This window comes from Ambystoma mexicanum, chromosome 13 (genome assembly GCF_040938575.1).
Source record: "Ambystoma mexicanum isolate Mex_15411 chromosome 13, UKY_AmexF1_1, whole genome shotgun sequence".
Classification (NCBI taxonomy): domain Eukaryota; kingdom Metazoa; phylum Chordata; class Amphibia; order Caudata; family Ambystomatidae; genus Ambystoma; species Ambystoma mexicanum.
Genome location: NC_090938.1, coordinates 780,963,541 through 780,983,186, shown reverse-complemented (window position 1 = coordinate 780,983,186; position 19,646 = coordinate 780,963,541). Strand labels below are relative to the sequence as shown.

Genomic DNA, 19,646 nt, shown 5'->3' with positions numbered 1-19,646 from the left:
CAACTTGCCTGCATACTAAATTATTTAAAACATACATCCATCCCTACCTCCTTCAAGTCTAGTGAGCTGCCTCCACTGATCGGCCTAGAACGAAATCCTTGGTATCAACAGGGAATCGGTTGGTCCTCGAAGACAAACTGTAATAGCAGCCTATAGGTAGAAGAGTTGAGGAACTATGCCTTGAAAGGAAATCCATCCTCATTTTCCAACAGAAGATTTAGAGTGTCTGGGTGAGCCGACAGCATCCAGGAAAGCTGGAATGCTGTCCCCAGAGCTCATGGCTTTGCGATACCTCATTGTGGAATGGTTACAAATATTTCAGCAAACCAAACCTAGCCACTAACTCTTGCAGCATCTACCCCACCTTCTCCTTGCCTGCCACTCCCGGAGCTGCAGAGTTAAGAGTTTCATCATGACTCCATGGTCACTTGGCTTAAAGCCATCAACAGTGTGTGCTTTACTTGCAAAACTAAAAATTCTCAGGTGTTAAAGACCATGCTCATAGAACTCCCAACATATTTCCAAGAGAAAGTCACCTGCAGAGCTGGTCAGCATTGTTCAGATTCAGGTATTGTCTCACTGTACGGGTCACCAATCCTCCTGTAGCAAAGGAAATGGGGAGAGAAAGGGAAGGGATGAGTGCGAAGAAAGCAAAAAGACAGACAGGAAAGTGTTGATTAAAGTGTGCGTTTGTGTGTGGAGGGGGAGTTTGAATGAGGAGAAAGAAAGGTATGAGGATATGAAAGAAAAGGACAAAACAAGGTAGCAACAGGATGGGATGGGGTTCATCGGACGTTTGACAGTCAGGGAACGAAAGGGTAGAAAATGTAGATCATTAAAGAAAGCAACAGAATGGGAAGAAATGTAATAAGCAGGAGAAAACTAATTACATGAAAGCGCTGAGAAATAATTGGAAAGATTGGGACAAAACAGGCAAAGGTGGGAGAGACAGAGGAGGAAGGAAAGAGCCAGGATTAAACTATCTATTTACAAATAGATATCAGAAAAAGTAAACTTTGTGCAAAGGTGAGAAACCTTCCAGCTCTGACCCAACACTAACAGCTCGGCATGGGGCAAAGGATAGTGGGCGTTTGGTAACACCACTTGTTTACAAAGGCGAGAGAGGGAGGCTTAAGTGGCAGTCTTGGATGGATGCTGAGACTGACGTAAATCAAATCATGGTGGGGGGATGGGGGGGGGGCGGTTAGGGTGAGGTTGGGTTCCATTCAGGTTTTGGGTACATTAAATGGAAATCTAAACTGCAGGGGGTAGGGGATACCAAACACTGATGGATAGTGGAGGCTTGTCAGTGCCATCAATTTATATGCGGCTGAGGGATGTCATAATGGCAGAAGACTGGCCCAAACACTAAAGGGCCTAATCTGAGGAACATGGTGATAATATCTTAGAAGGGAGGTGGGAAGCTATTCAGTGACAGGTCAAAAGGTAGATGACAGTTTGTTTTACATTAAGCAAAGAGTCACACAGAGGTCCTATTAGGCTCCTGCAAAAAGGTCTACTTTGGGGTTTCTTCCAGACAGGTGCTGGTCCTGTACCTCTACTGGGGCAACTCACAAACATATACTGTCCAAGCGTGGAGCAGTTTTGGAGAAATAATTTTGTAGAAAATCAAATAACCCTAGTTTCAGATGAATAAATAAAGCACTTATGTGGGAGACAATACTTTAATCTGAGCCCTTGTGGTTGGCAAACCAGTCATTGTGAGTCTGTGCAATATTAGGGCATGACCAAAGGCTGATTATAGGATGGTGGACACAGGGATGCTGGCCTTCTTTCAGACAATTTAATATAAAAGAGGTGTGACTGAATATAAATGTGATGGGAAATGGGTTTTCTGTAGTTTATTGCTCGATTACCCTAGGGACGTTGGTGAGCATTCTTGTGACCTTCTTCTACTACATTTGACCCCCACCCACCCCCTTTCTCCTCTGTGAAACACTTTTACTCTCTACCTGCCCTTTCTGTTCTTCCTCCCCTGACGTCCCACCCCATATTTGCACACAATAAGTTGGATAACTTTGGCCATGTTGTACTTTCTCTGCTATATCAATCTTTGAAAACTATTTGTTTTTGGCGTTTTCCTAAGTGTGTTACACAGACTGTACAGAAGCCAAGTCGCATAAAGAGAAGGTACCCTTATGTCTTGATATGCGACAAACCACTCCCTTAAGGAGGGGTCGAGTGAGGGTGGCCAGAGTCATTCCCAATACCACCAGCTGGCCCATCCAGCTTGTGCAGGCACCAAGCCCTCTAGGTCCACCCACTAGGAGTTACCAAAATCAGACAGGAAGGCAACTTTACACACCCGTATTTCAATCTAGACACTGTGACACGCCTTGTGCCAAATATTGGATAACAATTAAACTACCCATCTAGTACCGTGGGATTCAATAAGCCTTTATTATGCTATATGCAATATTAACCTCTGCCTGATATAAATCAAAGGGGTGCATCATAAAGTGGCTGTCAAAAGGATGTACTACAATCACAAAAGGGATTAGTAAGACTGCCTTACGCCAACTCTCCGGCATGACTTTCAAGGCCAGGGGAACAAGGTCATCGAAGGAGGCATCCAAAACAAGGGCACTGATTTCTGGGTAGGACATGGCGGCCCAGGTAGCTGCAATGATAAAACACATGAAAAAATGTGATATACTATTGAAAAGCATGTGCCATTGTTACACTCTCAGCAGTCCGACCATCAATTCGCAATCAAATAAATTGCGTCATTGGCAACAGATATAGAAACATGAACATAGGCTTAGTGAATGCTACCATGGATAACCAGCAAAAGGAGAATTAAGCTACTTACCAGCAACAAATGGTTTCCAGAATGGGCATCTTTGAGGACACTGTAGTCTGGGAGGGACTCATTCAGAGCTCTTCTGAGGTGGAAGCTTTCCGAATTCACTACAACACCTCCACAAAATGCTTTATCAATACCTTATGACCAGAAAACTGACTGAGATGGTCCGGCAAATTGCCTGTGAATCTGAGAAGTATAATCTCATTGGAAGAAGCAAACTGACCAGCAAATGTATTTGAGGTACCTCACAGATTAATCAGATTCAGAAAGAATTAACTGACACGGAACGGGACTCTGGGAATACTTTCTATTTACTGAATTTCCAAACCACACTATCCCACTCTGACTCCAAAGACACTGGAGGGGAGGGTTTCAATCCTACTGCTACCATCAGATGCAAGGAAGCAACCCCTCGGTCCATGATAAAAGTACTGCTGGGTGGGTCTGGGATACTTACATCAACATATTTTAATATACTTTGTACTATTGTCTGCCACCAGAGTTGAGTCTCGGCTGCTCCGTCATGTTTAGGATTAGGGGAGTCCGGTGAACTGGAGTATAACCAGGCTGCCTAGCTGAGGGCAGAGAACTCTTCTCATTCTGTGAACACTTCGGCAGAGCAGAATTTCTCCTATACGTGGACTCTACTCCATGCATAAAACACTGCACACCCCATGAGTGGTTCTGGTTATATACACCCTGGATGGCCAGGACATGACAAAAGGCTGATGCCGGAGATAGACTGAAGACCGGCCTCTTCCTCTAGACGAAGGCGACACCTGGATTAAATAGATCCTTCAAGTCTACATTTCTAAGAGCTGCACCCTATGAAACATCAAATCCAGTTTGGCTTGCACTCTGGTTTTAAAGTTAGATGGCAAAAACAAACTGTGTCCTCAGCACTGCTTCCATTGTTCATCCCATGCAAGCTTGCACCCGAGACCAGTATTGCCTTCACCGATGTCAGTGGTTGGGGCCTCTCCCTCATACAGGTTTACAGCTTTATGCTGCTTTTCCTTAAATAGGAACTTGGGGCGACTTTGCCGTTGGGCTGTAGAGGCTCACCTCCACACCTCTGCTCAAGCTTTTCCATTGTCAACCCATTCCTTGTATGTCCTACAGCTTGCCCTTTTCTCTTCATACCACTCCCTGTACTTAATATCCTGCACCGTTAACCCTTCCTTTCTTCCGACCCAGTTCTAATTTCCGCAGAGTACAGAGAATGTGGGGGAATAGAGGGGCAACGGCACCCTGGACTGCGTTATGCAATGCCAAAATCATGTTCTTCAGCTCAGTGTAACTGCATCTAGTGTCCACTCCTTACAACAGAACTCTTATAGCATGTGCACCTTTTACCCAGAGAGCTCCATCGCAATGGACAAGGATTGCAGGCGTGGAAGAATGTCTGACCGACAGTGAGGATTTGATCATCTTACTTCCTGCAGCACCCAGCTTTCACAAGGCAAAGTGTCCTTTGGGAGCAGGGGATCTGGGTGTTAGTTTCCCTGCTCTAGCCACAAAGGAGCCCTGCCATTGCTGGTTACAAAACAAAAAAGGGGCTCATCCTTGACCGGTTTACTTTTTATCAGGATGTCTATCCACCAGTGGCACAGAAGTTGGTTCTCTTGATTCCTGTAGGCCCATTCTCCAGATTCTGTACCCAACAAGAATTAGCAAGACTCACTTGGTTGACCTCTGCATTTTTTCAGTTAACACGAAATCCTCCTAAGGATGCTAGAAATCCAACCTCCAATGATTAGCTGCCATTGGTATGAGCCACGGGAAGGTTGCATTGTCTTCTGATGGTGATGGAGAGGACTGGTGTCTCCTTAGGAGTGGTGATGCTATCAGGACACTTCATTATCATCCTTCAACATCTTGCACAGACCCATACAGACCCTCTGGAGTGAGAAAATGCATCACCAGCTGAAAGATTTTGTCCACCAATGTTGGAGTGTGACGATTCACGGGATCTTGTCAATTCTCCCCAGAGGTGACCCTTCCCTGGGAGGCTAGGGAGGGGAGCCCGCTACGCAACATTCCCCCTAGGGTTGGGGGCGGCAAGTGGGACCTCACAGGGAGAGACTCCCCTCCTGGGGCAAAGGACTCCAGATCCATCAAGAAACTCTGTAGACCCCTCTATGAAAAGCCTCCCATATCACCAGAACTTCCTCTAAAGCATCCTAAACCAGTTACTGTTAAACGTCACAGAAAACCAGCAACAGAAAGTTAAATATACTGAGAAGAGCATGGAAAAAATTAAGAGTACTCAGTTATTCGAAGCCAACCATACTGAGACAAAGAAAATCGAGTGAGTAATGACAAACGCTCAAAAGGAGAGCGACCAAGGACTACAGGTATGCTCTAGGGAGGACCCAGCACTTCCTCATAAAAAGAGAGGAAGGACCAATGGGCAATGTTGGTGGCGCCCGGAATGTTCGCACCTGGGATGGGAGAGAAGCCAGGACACTACGGGAGGTCCTAGGTTGAGAGGACACCAGCTACAAACAGGGTGGACTGGCTGGTCCTTGAACTACGCAGAAACCACAGGAGAACGGGCTCTGTGTGGGCTCGCAGAAAAGGAAGAATGAAGCAACGCAGCCTGTGTCTGTTGTAGCAGAGCGATTCGGACCCCACAGGAAGAACCGGTGATGCCAATCCAACTAAGAAGAAGAGGTAAAGGGAACAGCGGGAGACCCGGGAGGGGAGAAGGGCTGGAGAAACAAATAAAGGAAGTAACAAGTACACTGGGACTCATCATACTCACCCTAGTGGCAGGGAATACCTTGGAACAATTGAAGAGTACAAAAGAGTCATCCTCGTCCCAGTGGTTGGGAATACCTTAAAAACAACTAAAGAATACAAAAAGGGAATCCTAACACTCATCCCAGTATTTGGAAATGTAGTAAACAAAGTGAAGAATATTAACAAGGGACTCCTCATACTCGTCCCAGTGGCGGTGAATAACTTACAAATGAAGATTAATATTTCAACTAAGTGTAGGAAATAATAAAGGGGCACTGCAAGATTCCAAAAGGAAGAGGTGCCTGTTATGTACAAAGGGAGGCTTTCACATAACCAGTAGTTTAAAGGTAAAGAACCTTTTATTTGTAAGTTGATGACATAAAACGACCCCCAGCAGGAGGAGTACAATCTTCCCACTAAGGCCCTGCTTCTTCACTGGCTCTCCTTGGAACCCTGCTACATAAGATGCAGTTCTATGTTCTATAGTATCTAAGTGACAATAGACATAGTGAAGGAAATATTATACACTCATGGTTTAACAGGTAAACATTGGAAACACTGTACATCCTAACACCTCTCCTCCTTAAACATAACAAGTAACTGTGTGGGTGAGGACCCACTAAAATTGAAACCTGTAAAACAAATATTGAACAACTGAAATTGAAACCTGTAAAATAAATATTATGCACTCGTGGTTTAACAGGTAAAACATTGGATGCGCTGCAAGTCCTGGCACAAATCAAGAGCATAGATATAGGACATCTAGTGGTTGATTAGGTAGAGTCACAAGAAAGTCCCTGTCTCCAACTAACTGAAGACAAATTAACATTGAAACGGAAAAGCCACCCTTTCCTTATTCCAAATAGCTCCTCCTTTGACCAACACTGACGAACCCAAGTCTTTCACAACTTGCTTGGGTTCAGAAAACAACGAGGCTCCTTTACGAACTTTGGTGGGGAGCTTGACTTTAATCCAATCACCCTCTTTGACCTTGAGTTCCCTACAACAATTCTTCTGATCATACCTCTCCTTGGATCTAACTCCAGCTTCAAAAATTCTCCTTTTTACACTCTCTAGATCCACATCCACCATTTTTGATTTGCCCATCCAACCTGGACATAAATGAGTATTTGGTTTTCTTCCTCTCAAGATCTCAAATGGACTCACGCCTGTGACACTATGGGTAGTTAGCCTATACTGGAATGTGCGTTCCATCACTGTTCTCACCCAATCTCCTCCAGTAGCCACCGCTATCCTAATAGCCTCCATCAGAGTCCTATTAAATCGTTCCACACACCCATTACTCTGGGGATGATATAAAGAAGTATTCACCTGCTCAATCCCATGATTCTCTAAGAATTCTTTAAACTCTCTGGAAACAAGTTGGGTCCCATTGTCAGACAAACACTTTCTTGGAAACCCTTCTCTCCAAAACAGTTGTTCCAAAAATCTGATTATACTACTACTGGATATGTCCTTGAGTACACATACCTCCGGCCATTTTGATAATAAATCCATGACTACTAATAGGTAGCTATCTCTGCCACCACCAATATTAAATGGACCGAGGAGATCCAACGCAATTTCGTCCCAAGGGACACGCGGGGACTCCCTCACTACCATGGGAACTTTTTGCACTTTCAAGCCTTTGTTTCCCTCAATACATTCCACACAGTCTTTGACTTGTTCCTCTATGTCCTTGTCGATACCAGGCCACCAAAATTCAGACCTCACAAGTCCCTTCGTCCTGGCCAGACCTAAATGCCCAACATGGGCCAACTCCAAAACAGACTTCCTCATACCGACTGGCACAACCATCTGGTGACCCTTGTATAAATAACCATCCTGAATCCATAGCTCCTCCCTCACTTTGGCAAAACCATTCATCTCGCCCCTGTGGCTCTTAATTTTACCTTCTGCAACCAGAGTAAGTACTCCTTGATATACAACATCCTCCGTGCAAGACACATCCCACTCACTTTTCTTTAATGTTTCATGCACCTGGAATATTTCTGCACTCTCCTCTGAACTTGTAAAGTCACTATCGTCAGAAATTTCCCTCTGGACAGATCTAGACAAGGCGTCTGCAACCACATTAACCTCCCCCTTTACGTGGAGCATGGTATACTGTAACCCTTGCAATGCCGTGACCCATTTCATAATGCGTCTTGACACTCCCTCCAAACCACCTTTCGTAAAAATTCCAACCAAGGGTTTATGGTCAGTGCAAATGGTGAAACTCCTCCCCCACAAGAATCTTTTAAATTTCTCGACACCCCAAACGCATGCTAGAGCCTCCTTCTCAATAACTGAATATCTAGATTCTGGGCCCTTCAAAGACCTGGACGCAAAAGCCACAGTCTGTAAACCTGTCTGATCCTCCTGCATCAGAACAGCCCCAACACCATAATCACTGGCATCAACAAAAAGCAATGTGGGTTTACTTTCCTCAAATATTTTCAAAATGGGAGCATTGACAATAGCCTCTTTTATCATCAAAAATTCTTTCTTGCACCGGTCACACCATTTAAAAATGACTCCCTTGCGAGTGAGAAATCTCATATTCCTCGACATTTCTGCTAACCCCTTGACAAATTTGCCGTAAAACTCCACCAGTCCCAAAAATGATAGTATGTCCCCTTTAGACTTAGGCTCCTCCATTCTTTTTATGGCCTCAATAGCCTCCTCCTTGGGTCTAACCCCTTCCCCAGGGATCTCATGACCCAGGTACACCACTTTGTTGGCTTTAAAAGTACATTTTTCCAAGGCAACGGTGAGGCCTGCCTCCTTCAAAATATCCAAAACTCTTTTCAAACGAACATCATGCTCCTTCTCATCGCTCCCACATACAAGAACATCATCCTGATAACACATCATCCCTTTTTCACCCCCAAGTAATTTATGCATAATACTCTGAAACACACTTGCGGCTGAGACCAAACCAAATGGCATGCGAACACACCTGAACAATCCAATCGGGGTGATGAAGGCGGTGAGATCCCTGGAATTAGGGTACAATTCAACCTGATGGTAGGCCGATTTAAGATCTAGTATGGAGAACACTTTTGACCCAGCTACTCCCACCATCAAATCATCTATTCGGGGAAGAGGAAACCTGTCTGCCACAACCATGCTGTTTAGATGTCTAAGATCTATACAGAGCCTCAAAGACCCGTTGCATTTTCTGACTACAACTATAGGACTGACCCATTCAGATGCTTCTATCTTTTCAATGACACCATCTCTTTCCATTCTCTTGAGTTCTTCCTCTACATCTCCTCTAAGAGCAAGAGGAATAGTTCGCAGTTTTGCAATCTTAGGTACAGCTCCTTTCTTTAGGCGAATTACATGTACAAAGCCCTTAAGACACCCCAATTTCCCAGATAACGTGGTTTGTATCTCTGTGGGCTCTCCTCCCGCAACAGACATTACCTGCTCGGGATGACTTGCCTCAAGCCTTATCTTCAATTCAGCTTGATCACTCCATGACAACAATTCACCCCCTCTGTTGGTAACATACACATAACCTTTGGCCTTCCTGTCCTTAAACTGTAATTCAGCATCAAAGCAACCTATAATATCTATGGGAACATCTCCATAAGCATTTGCTTTAACAGTATTTTCCCACAGAGTACAACTATCGAATTTGTTCCTCCACACTTCCACACTTATCAAGGTGTAGTCAGCACCACTATCCATTAGCATGCGTACTGGTACACCTCGAATTACAACCTCAGCATAAGGTTTCTGCGTTTTCACTCTGCCATTGACAGCATTCACTGTAAATACCACTTCTCTGCCATCCTCACAATATGACTCATCTTCATAACTTGCACTTATTTCATGCACTTGATTTGACCCAGCATTAAAATTTCTACAACATCGGGCAATGTGCCCTCTCACACCACACTCATTGCATATGATATGAATAACAAAGCAATCCTTATCCGAGGCTATATGCGACAAGCTTCCACATCTAAAGCATCGTCTCCCTGGAAAACCTCTGGATTGTCCTGAATCCCTAACCATCTTGAAAGAATTCATGTCTTTGGGAATCCCTCTGCTATCTTTTGCAGGAACCCATTGACGCCATCCTCTGCCAGTTGCCGGTCTGTTCTCTTCGCTCCTTTTAGCATTCTGCGAGGCGCGTCTTGGATTCCACGTACTCTGCCTCTGAACAACCTTTGACACCTTCAGCACTGAACCCTGACTCTCATCCAACTTGGGTTTACCATTGTTCACAGTATCCGATTGAAGAACTTCAATGCACTTATCTGTGTGTTCCACCATTTTCGCTATCTCAATTGCTCGATCCAAAGAGGGGTTCCTCTCTTTCCATAGTTCTTTCCTAATACTGTCATTGGAACATTTAATCATTAGCTGGTCTCTCAAGTGCTCATCCTGACAGTGAGTGAATTTGCATTTCACTGCTAAGCCCCTTAAAGCCGTGACAAAATCCTCAATACTTTCCCCATTCTTCTGCTCTCTCGTGGCAAATTTATATCTTTCCAATATAATGTTCTCCTCCACTCTAAAATGTCTGTCCAGTTTGGCTAATGTCCTTTCATATGGACCAGCATCCAAAATGTCAGAAGGCTCCGGCAATCTCTTTAAGACCTCTTGGCCTGCAGTTCCCAAACAGTGAAATAGCAATGCCTCCTTGCGCTCATTGGAGTAGTTGGCACCAAACACTGCTAAGGCATATTTGCTGAATCCTTCCTTCCAGTCTTCCCATCTAACCCTGGGTTCACCTGGCACTGCCAGAAAAAACACAGGAGCAGGCACATTTGCCATGTCTCAAAGTTGCAGAATAGAATAACAAGCTTGCAATTCTGGTTTAACCAAAAGAGCTCCCACCCACACAGGTAGGTGACACTAATTAAAAGATAGCTGCTTGGTTATCTACTCACCCTGGAGCGCCTCACCAGGGTCATCGGCAGCGACTCCTTTCTCAACCTTGCTCAGCGTGGGGCCAGGGTGTCCAATGGCCGCTCGGAAAACTAACAACCCAAAATCCAATTATAAAAGTGCCAAAGCCGTGTCTTTGCCAGCCCAGTCTCCACAAGTTCAACAAAATTGCAGGGGTCCAATTCCAGCTCCCACGGACCACGGAGACTCCAGGGGTTTTCCTCTGGCGCTAGCAATGTCCCTCCGGTGGATGCCACACACTGGATGTCAGGCCGTCAATAATCCACTGAAAAAGGCCCTCCCTCAGGCAAGTCAGGCTGGCTCCGCTCCACAGCCAGCACACTAGATCTGTAGAAAAGGCGCTGGGGGTCGTCCTCGGGGTCCCAGTCAAAATCCTCGTCGCCAAATGTTATGTACAAAGGGAGGCTTTCACATAACCAGTAGTTTAAAGGTAAAGAACCTTTTATTTGTAAGTTGATGACATAAAACGACCCCCAGCAGGAGGAGTACAATCTTCCCACTAAGGCCCTGCTTCTTCACTGGCTCTCCTTGGAACCCTGCTACATAAGATGCAGTTCTATGTTCTATAGTATCTAAGTGACAATAGACATAGTGAAGGAAATATTATACACTCATGGTTTAACAGGTAAACATTGGAAACACTGCACATCCTAACAGTGCCATCTTGGTAAACCAAAGAACATTATTCCAAAAACAAAAGGAGACAACCAGGAGGTTGACAAGTCCCCTAGAGGAACTAAAGGAATTGGTCCAGCAAATCTCAAAGAACTATTTGAGGATAGCATACCGAGGCCTGTCCAGGAGAAGGGAGTCCTTCTCCTGGACCTCTTTTGTTGAATAGTGGTAGGGTCAGTATACGGTAGTTTTTTGGGACGGAGGACGACTGTTGATTTCAACTACTTTCTGGACGACGAGCACACAAGTTAGTTTACGCTAGGTAGGGCAACCCCTTTTTTGTTAGGGATAGACAGGCTTTTTCTTTATTATTTTTGAATACAACTGAAAATGCCACCATTATGTCCGCCTCCTTCTGACCTACCACAAGGGGTAGGAAGGGGGCACTATCGTGTTACTCAATTCAATTAATTTATTGGTATACAAAAATGTTGAAAAATACAAACTATAAATATTAGAGAGCATACAAATTAATATACAAAAAACAGACCGTTTTAATATCTTCACATACTTTGGCAATAAGCCCCGAGCTGGGGAGGGGGGGCCTTCCCCATCAGGCAATGCCCCCGGGGCCCATAGTTACAGGCCTGAGCGTAGGGAAGGCCCTAATGAAGGCCCCAGGGGCATTACCTGACACTGTAATGCCACCCCCCCAGTGAGGGGTGTATTGCCATTTGTATTACAGGGTTAAAAGTGCCAGGATACTACTAATAGTACAGTGTTTCATCTTTGCCATTTGCCTTCGCGGTTTTGTCTGCAGCAGTTGCAAGATGCGCTAGTTAGGGAAGATTAAACTGCAGCTTTTGTTTCATCGATATGGAGCAGCGAGGTGCTATTGTTGGCTCCTTGTTGCTCCATATCAATGAATTGTAAAATTGAAGAAAGAAAATGTCTCGCATGGAACAGGGAGAAGGGACTGCATGTGGGGTGAATGCCCTTGGAGGACCGAAGTATGAGAATTGAAGGAGGATTCTTTTGGAATGCGTGTGTGCATTTAGCCAGCGTGAAGGTAGGGAGGGGTGGCTAAGTCCCTGCTAGCGACCCATGGAGATCGAGTTAGTGGATGGGTGCTGTGATAGACTGTCAGGAGAGTAGGCGAGTCAAGGAGACCGATTATAAAACTCAGCCGGACCAACTTTTTGCTGTAGCACTCAGCTGTATTCTAATGGCAGAAGTGATGTGCGTTATTAAGTCGAATAGTGAATTGCTGCAGATGTATGTGGGCGAGTGGCCGTGCTCCTGGCTGGATACGGTTATGTTCCACTGAGATGGAGTGCTACACGTACCAGAGGGTCCCTGTTGGCTTCGAAAAGCAAACCTACAGCACAATTCCTGTGGTAAAATATACAGGGCAGGGGCACCAGACAGTAGAGAGATTAAAAAACGCAAGCCCATAACAATGCCGCTGTGGGAAAGATGCAAGGTGGTTGCACAATCAGTAGCTAGATTCAGAATACGGCCAGACCCAAAACACAGGCCCACGGGAGCATCCCTGCAGCAAAGATGCAAAGGAGCGGCATAAAGCAGTGGCTAGATTTAAATTATACAGCTACATTCAAAACATTGTACCTATTTCACACCAGAACAGAAATTGTACTAGGCTAAAATAAATAGCCAATGAAAAAGAAATGTATAGCATGGGCTACACGGTCACCAAATATCCTTTTCGAGCCCGTGCTTTCCACATCTACAGATCGAATGGGCCATCTGTGTTGTATGGATGCCTTGTTGCCACAACATCGGGAACAACCACTTTGACCTTAATGGGTTGTAGTGCAGACAAAGAAAAATAAAGTAGATCATCGTTTCCCTATGCTGTCAATCACAGACACACTCTGGCAGTTGTGGTGAACCAAAAGAAAGTGTCTGACTAGGGCTTATGTTCAAGGATGTTAAAATAATAAGAAAACTGCCTATCTAACCCTATTGCTGCAAGGGTAATTTACTACCTAATAAACCTAGTGTGCTTGTCAAAGGGTACAAAAAACAAAATAGTCCTCAGTCCAAAACCTGCTTGCTAGCTGGACCTACCACTTCAGAAAAATGTAACAAAAATAGACTAGAGCAGTAGCTTTTCCACTAGGGCTTTGCTTGGCCAAACTACTTTGGTTCCTCCAAAATAATGCTCGTCAAACAGTTACTCAATTATTCAAAATCTAGTTCTCCATCCTCTTTTCAGGTTCCTAATATCAAGTGGTAAGTCTTCACACAGACCCACTACTTTCCGTCCCCTTAAAGGGAAAGAGGATTTTCTTAGTGTGATCCCTCTCCTTTAGGCATTGTGTTTTGGTAGTGTTCTTGGTTTGGGCTTGAGCAGTGCAACCCTCCAGGTTCTCTTTGTTCCCAGTGTTTTCCACTACTATGTGTCTTTATATGGCTTCCTAAAGCCCTCTGATGTGTTTATCCTAGAGTCTCTTTTGGGCATCTGTCCGTGCCCAATGTTCGGGTTTCTCCTGCTCCCATAACGCCTTCTGTCTACCTGCTAGGTAAGATTTGCACAAAACAGATAAATCTTCCTGGCCTGGGTCAACCCCATAATATTCTGCTTTATTAGTGGGATATTTTTCCATAATACCTCAGTGAGTGGGAACCTTTTTCCACACTCACATAATCTTTAACTCTTTTTATGGGTGTCATTTTTAAGACTCTCCATATTGTCTTTTTAAAGTTATCCTCTTTTAACACCTTACTGGCAATAAGTGCCTGTTGTTGCTGGGCTGCCGTAGGGGCTCCCCTTTTATTTTAATTTTTTTATTTTATTGGTTTTTTTCAAACCTTTAAAATGACAACATAAAAACATACAAACAATCATCAGTTATGAACTTTCGAGCGGAGTCCTCATACACTATTATCCGGCATGTCTTGCAATTCTAGGTTTGTAGAGATATTCACTCTATTGGGGTCCTCATCAGGCAGATTTCAATTGACCCCAAGAGACGTGTTAGCGGGAGTATCAATTTGAAATCTGTTCCTTGGTGCATCTGTTTCCACCAGTCATCTGCGCATAAGGATGGGTGATTTACACTCCAAGAACCCAAATTAATCGTTCTTTCGGATCTTAGCTTAGTGCAGAATAGCACCAAGTGTTTGAGAGATTCGTTAGCTTGCAGGCAAAATCTACATTCAGGTTTTAGATGCTCATTGCTCTTCCATAAACGGAGGCAATCGATGGTTTTAAACAAGTTTAGTCTGAACAACAAGAACATCCTTCGTGCTTGCAGATCTGGAAACCGTGTAATATAGCGCTGCTGAGTGTTATAGGCACGTATCTCTAGTGGCGCACCACGCATTCATTTGGCCGCAGATCTAGCAGTACATGTTTGTTCCCAGTCAGCGCGCCAGATTTTAAGTTTTGCCGCATCCGGGTTTTCGTGGAGCAGATCAACTTTAATATCGTAATTCTGTAATAACACTTCACATCTGTTCGACCACATTGAAATGACGTTAGAATTACTAGCTGAAACTTCATAGAAGATGTCAAATTGAGGGATTTGCGCCCAAGTACATGTTTTGCAATATAAATTTAGCAGGCTCCAACTAATCCTGGCATGGATCACTATTAACTATAATTAATATCTTATGCATGCGGTCTTCACGCCCTTCGGGAGGGCTAGTACTTTCGACCAAAAGTAGTTTTCTACTGAGTCCCAAATTTCGTAGGAGCATCCAAGGGCATTTTCTGCCCCATGTGTCAACACATGGATTACCTTTTGATGGTGAAAGGCCAAGACAGGTTTTATCGAGAATTTACTGTATCTTTTGTGGATAATGAATGCCTGGCTTGCAAGTTGTTTGCATTTCCTTTTTATATCCGCCTGCCAAGGTCCATCGTTTCTTGACGAACTTATAAGCATTCCCAGATATTTAACTCTAGAGGATATTTGCAGGGATTCTTGGCCTAGAGTCCAGTTTGAGAAGCGTCTGTGCGCCGCCCATCAGCCGTTTAGGTTTCGTAGAATCAATATTTCACATTTTTTTTGTGTTGATCGATAAATGATTGGATGTAACATACTGTTGAACAGCGTTTAATTTTCTTTGTAACCCAATGGGCGTTACATCCAAAACGATCAAATCGTCAGCATAGAGAAGCCAACTTAAATGTGATTTGGCCACTTTCGGCGGGAATGATTTTGTTGCAGCTATTGATTTGCCTATGTCTGATACAAAAAGGCCGAATAGTGCTGCGGCTAGCAGGCACCCCTGTATCACTCCTTTAGAGGTGTTAATCGTTTTGGATAGTAGCCCAGTTTGATCCAGTCTTACTCGAATTGAGGTATTTGTGTGGAGTTCTTTTATTGCAGCCAATAGATCTAACGGGCATCCCCAATGCTCCAATTTTTCCCACAGGATCGTTCCGTCGATAGTGTCGAATGCATATGAAAAGTCTATGAAGGCTAAATAGACCTTCGTATTCAATTTTATCGCTTCCATTTTAATGATGTTTAACAAAAGTAAATTCAGCGAACATCCCACCTGCTTTACAAAACCTGACTGGCGATTTTCCACATGGTTCGATGTTAGAGACCAAGCTAACAGTTTTTGTTGCAACATAGTGGCGTAGATCTTGCCTATAATGTCCAACAGAGCAATTGGTCGATCATTTTTCGGGTTTGCTCCATCGCCTTTTTTGAATACATGTACAATGATCGCAGTCTTCCAGGATATCGTAGTCTTGCCAATTATATTTATTCACTTAAACGTTTCACAGATATCTGCCCATAACTCTGGATGTAGTTTAATAGTAAAGTTTGTCGGGCCATCTGGGCCAGGTGCACGTGAGGTTTTTGCTTTTTTAATGATGCACACTATATCATCTTTCGAGTAGGACAAGGCCCACGGTTTGGACATTTTTTTGACAGGGCCGTCAATTGACTTGGTTGCTTTATATAAACCTTCATAATGGGTTATCCAGTCCAGATCTGACACCATACAAGCTTGTATGGCTTTTTGTGGGGCATGCATATTGTTGATTAGCTTCCAAAAGTCTCTTGTGTTTTTATTTTTTAGAACCATCGACATCTGTTCTGCATCGTTTTGAGACATCACATGCTTGTGAGCTTTTAACCAATTTTTGTATCTTTGCTTGACCGCCTTTATGTCGCGCTTACATGATAGAACATTTGAGTTTTTCAGCCTTCCGATTTCTCGGTGCATCCAGCGCTTCTGATTCAACAGTTCCAGGTCAAAGCAATGTTGGCATTCAAAGGCCATGTGCTTAAGCCCCGTTTTCTTAATTTTGAATCGTGTCAAGAGATGGTCATATTCAACATTTGGGCGAAGATTACAGTATTGATTTAACAGATGTTCCAAGTCATGTGTGTCCAGTTTTAACCTCACTCTATTGGATTCCACTTGTATTTTATAGGACCATAATTCCACATCTTGCTTCGACGTAGTTATGAATTCCGTTACTAACATGTTCTGGTGGCTTTCGTTTTTTAAAATAATTTTCAGCGATGTTATCCGTGGATGTAAGGCTTCAGACACAAACATGTAGTCAATAGTTGACGACAAACCATCACGATGCCACGTACAGGCCGGAGGCATGTCATCACAGGTGTTTCCACTTAATAATTGTACATTGCGTATAGACATCTCTTCGGACCATGAATTGGCCAGAGCTGTTTTTTCCGCAGCAGATGGTTTAAACAGATCAATATTTAGGTCACCACAGATGATTATGTTTGGCCAACCAGACGTTTCCAACAATTGGTCAAGTATTTCCATGGTTTGATCAATAAAATCCTGTTTGCCAGCACTTCTATGGTGCTAGTACAGGTTTACTACACTTAACTGTTCAGTAGACTTCTTTACTTGATCTTCCTTTCTCATAGAGGTTACCTGGATGAATGGAGAGTGATTGGTTGAACTCACAATCCTCCAACCCGAGGCTTTTCTAACCATGGTGGCCATACCTGACATTGGGCGTCCTTTTAATGATTTTAAAGCAGGGTTTAAGGCCACCTCAAATGCATTCACGACTGGGATTTCACTTAACCAAGTCTCTTGGAGACATGCAATATCTAACGAGACAAGCCAGTTTGATCTGAACAAATGTGAAGAGCCTCGGGTATTCCAGGAAGCCAATCTACACACATTTTGGGATGCGTCAGCCTGGCATTATTGATGATTTTTGCCACACAAGGCTGCAGGCAACCATTGCCACTCGTGCTGTCCTCTGCTTGAACTGTGAGATTTATCATTAGCTACACTAGGGGCATCGGGACCAACGTTACCATGTATGGTAATCCGTATGGTGTCTTTTTGTCGCTTCGTCTCCGAGACATTCGATGGCAACTCATAGCAGGATTTTTGCAGTTGTTGCTGAGTGTTTTCCACCAAGTGTTCTGTTTGATTTGGTAGACAAGGGACCATTTTTAGGTCTAGTTCTACCGGTTCCTTAGGTCTTATCGTACTCACAGCAGATTCCTTAGTTAGTGCTTTAACACTACGTGACTCATCGTCTCCATGGAGAACTTTATGAGATGTTTCAGTAAATATGAAGACGTCAAATCCTAAGGAGAACAGGGCGATGTTAGCATCCAGTATTGTTGATGCAATTATGGGTGATGAAACGTGAAGCACCACCATGTCATTCCGTTTTTCATCATAAAACTCCACAATCTTCAAGTCATTTGAACTTATAGCACGTAAGGCTGGCACAAGGTGTAAAAGCCTAATCGTGTTACTTCGATTCAATATTAAGTTGTCAGAGCATTCTAATCTTTCAATGACAAGTTTGTAGGTGGAGGGCATCGAGCTCGAACTACGCAACAGTGTAGGCTGAGCTATCCGAAGGTCATTCAGAAGAGTCTTTAAAGTTTGTTTAGGTCGCTCACAAATGTCTATCCTTCCACTGGTTAGGGTTCTTACGGACTCACTATGCGGCATTGCAGCCTCTGGCTTGTCGGGAACATGTGAGTTACGCCAAGTGTTTTCAAGGGAGACGATCCGTGACTCCATGGTACAGTGCATCCTTTTTTCCTGTAGAGTCATAAACACTGGGCTCTCCGACGGTTTCCATTGCGCTTGATTGCCATCCTTTTCGACAATGATTTGACAGGTTCTTCTGGGTGTGGACAATTTATCTTGAGTCATTTGCATAAACAACTTTGTGCCAATACTTGCGTTTGAGGTCAATGTACCTGTATTTCCTACGTGGGGCTCAATTCTAGAGCTCTTTTCCATTACATCAATATTAATTTGAGTGCCTTTCGCCGCATCCCTCAGAATAGGGTCAACCTCCACGTCAGGATTTTCGTCTGCCACCTCGTCATAAGTAGATAAATTTAGCAGCTCACTCGGTAGTTCTTGCTCCAGATCTAGCACAATCGCTGCATCAGGCGTCAAGGAAGTTTCTTTAGCGGGCAGTGCTTTGTGCATTTGGACGTTTGTTGAGGAGGCAGCCTTTAGGCATTTGTTTATGTTACTTGCCACATTCTGGACCACATTTATATTACGGAGAAAATTCCTGGCCCCCTTTAGTGTCTTATTTTTCAATCCCTTTTGATTTTTTGATTTCTTCATTTGTTTTAATGAGCATTTAGGTGGGGGCTTGGGTATCCGTGCATTCATTTGTAGCACCCCATTAAAGATTGGATAAACGGTTACTGGGTCTACTACAGGTTGTGTGGACAAAGTAGCATTGATATCTTCTGGACACAAGTTTCCCTGTGAGGAGGATGGTACCTGGGAATCATGTAATGCGAGATTCGCATTCCCCTCGCCTGTTCAAATGCAGTATGAAATGAAATATCTACCATAGGATCTTCAGAGGGTGCAATCAATGTTGTCATAATTTCTGGAACGTGCATAGGCACATTCCCAGTTGTGGATGTTAGGCTTGGCGTGATTGCCGCACTTGGAATTAAAGGTGTCGCGAGAATTTTTGGAGGAAGACCATTCGGGCCAGACAATCTAGTGTGCTCAACATCATGAGCTTTGGTCGCTTCTTGAAGCTCTTGAGGATTTTGCTCTTTTTCACTTTAACCATAATCATTTAAGGGCTTGTAACACTGATTGGAAGAAGAATCTTCTATGATGAGGGTGTTTTTATGTTTTTGAAGGTTTGGCATAGACCCATTATGTTTGAATAACACGAGGGCCTCTCTCGCTACCTCCGCCAAGTTTTTTTTATCAGTTGTGTCATTTTTCCTTTGATCATTTATCAAGCTAAGGGATCCGTCCAGTCTTTTGATTCTCTCATGTTGTTCATTGTAAAACCGCTCGCATGCTTGTTCGATCTGAATCAATTTCGAATGCATTAGCGCCACGACTGTTGTCAGATCTTTAGTTGCTTCGTGTATAGTTTCATACAGTTTCATAAACGGAGCCATAGACATAGCCATTGATGAGATTATTAGGGTTTGTAGCTCAGCAGGTGGCGTAAGAGGGATCCCTGCGACACTAGGCACTTGGGCTTGAGAATAATTTGTCGTTGTGGAATTTTCTCTAATGTGACGTATTTTAG

General features: G+C 43.8%; 1 protein-coding gene across 1 annotated transcript in view; it reads right to left on the bottom strand.

Moving 5' to 3' along the window:
* ABHD16A (abhydrolase domain containing 16A, phospholipase) overlaps positions 1–19,646 on the bottom strand; it is a 307,026-nt gene that overhangs the window by 84,572 nt on the left and 202,808 nt on the right. Inside the window, exons 13-14 of the mRNA XM_069635119.1 lie at positions 2,537–2,641; positions 537–600 (exon numbers count right to left, since the gene is read on the bottom strand). Coding sequence (XP_069491220.1) covers positions 537–600; positions 2,537–2,641 — 169 coding nt within the window. The remainder of the gene's footprint in view (positions 1–536; positions 601–2,536; positions 2,642–19,646) is intronic.